Consider the following 667-nt stretch of genomic DNA (forward strand, 5'->3'; position numbering starts at 1 on the left):
GCCCGGGCGGGGTTTGGGGTGCCCGGGCTGGGGAGCGGCCGCTTTCCAGGTGGCGCCTGGGGTGTGGAGGCGGGGGGCGACGCGGGGTCCCTTCCCTGCTCCGTGGGTCGGTGCCGTGCGTCTCTCCCCGGTGGGTCCTGGCTGCCGGTGCTGAGCTGGCCGTGCACCCCCGCCTGTCGCTGCCCTCCCCCCCGGGCCGGGGCTGCTGGTGCTGCTGGTGCTGGGCGCGGGTGAGCAGCCAGGGCAGGCTGGGAGCGGGGCGCCCCGACTGCCCCCGCATCGGCTCCCTGCCCTGGCAGAGCGGCTCTTTCAGGCTCTCTGCAAATGCAGGCAGGGCTGGGCATGGGCGAGGGACAGCGCGTGGTTCGTGTGCGTCCTGCGTGGAAGGGGGAGCTCGCCCTGCCTGGGTGGCACCGGCACTGTGGCGGCCCAGGGGTGCCCAGGTCAGCCCGGGAGGTGGTCACCACGCAAAGGTCTGGGTGCTCACGCCGACCCCCTCGGCGGCTGGCAGGGCACCTGGCCGGGCTGCTGGCATCGGGCACCGCCTGTGCCAACGTTTACCAAGGCTTCTCGGACTGCGTCCTCAAGCTGGGGGAAAACATGGCCACGGACGAGGAGGTGGCCGGCATCGAGCTGCAGGGGTTGCACCGAGTCTGTGGGTGAGTAC

At 73.0% G+C, this 667-nt stretch overlaps 1 protein-coding gene across 1 annotated transcript in view; it reads left to right on the top strand.

Moving 5' to 3' along the window:
* Positions 1–342: 342 nt before the first annotated feature.
* The window catches only part of LOC103901340 (neuritin-like), a 5,483-nt gene continuing 5,158 nt past the window's right edge, over positions 343–667 (top strand). The window contains exon 1 of the mRNA XM_009282215.2: positions 343–659. Coding sequence (XP_009280490.1) covers positions 343–659 — 317 coding nt within the window. The remainder of the gene's footprint in view (positions 660–667) is intronic.

This window comes from Aptenodytes forsteri, unplaced genomic scaffold (assembly GCF_000699145.1).
Source record: "Aptenodytes forsteri isolate BGI_AS27 unplaced genomic scaffold, ASM69914v1 Scaffold149, whole genome shotgun sequence".
Classification (NCBI taxonomy): Eukaryota; Metazoa; Chordata; class Aves; order Sphenisciformes; family Spheniscidae; genus Aptenodytes; species Aptenodytes forsteri.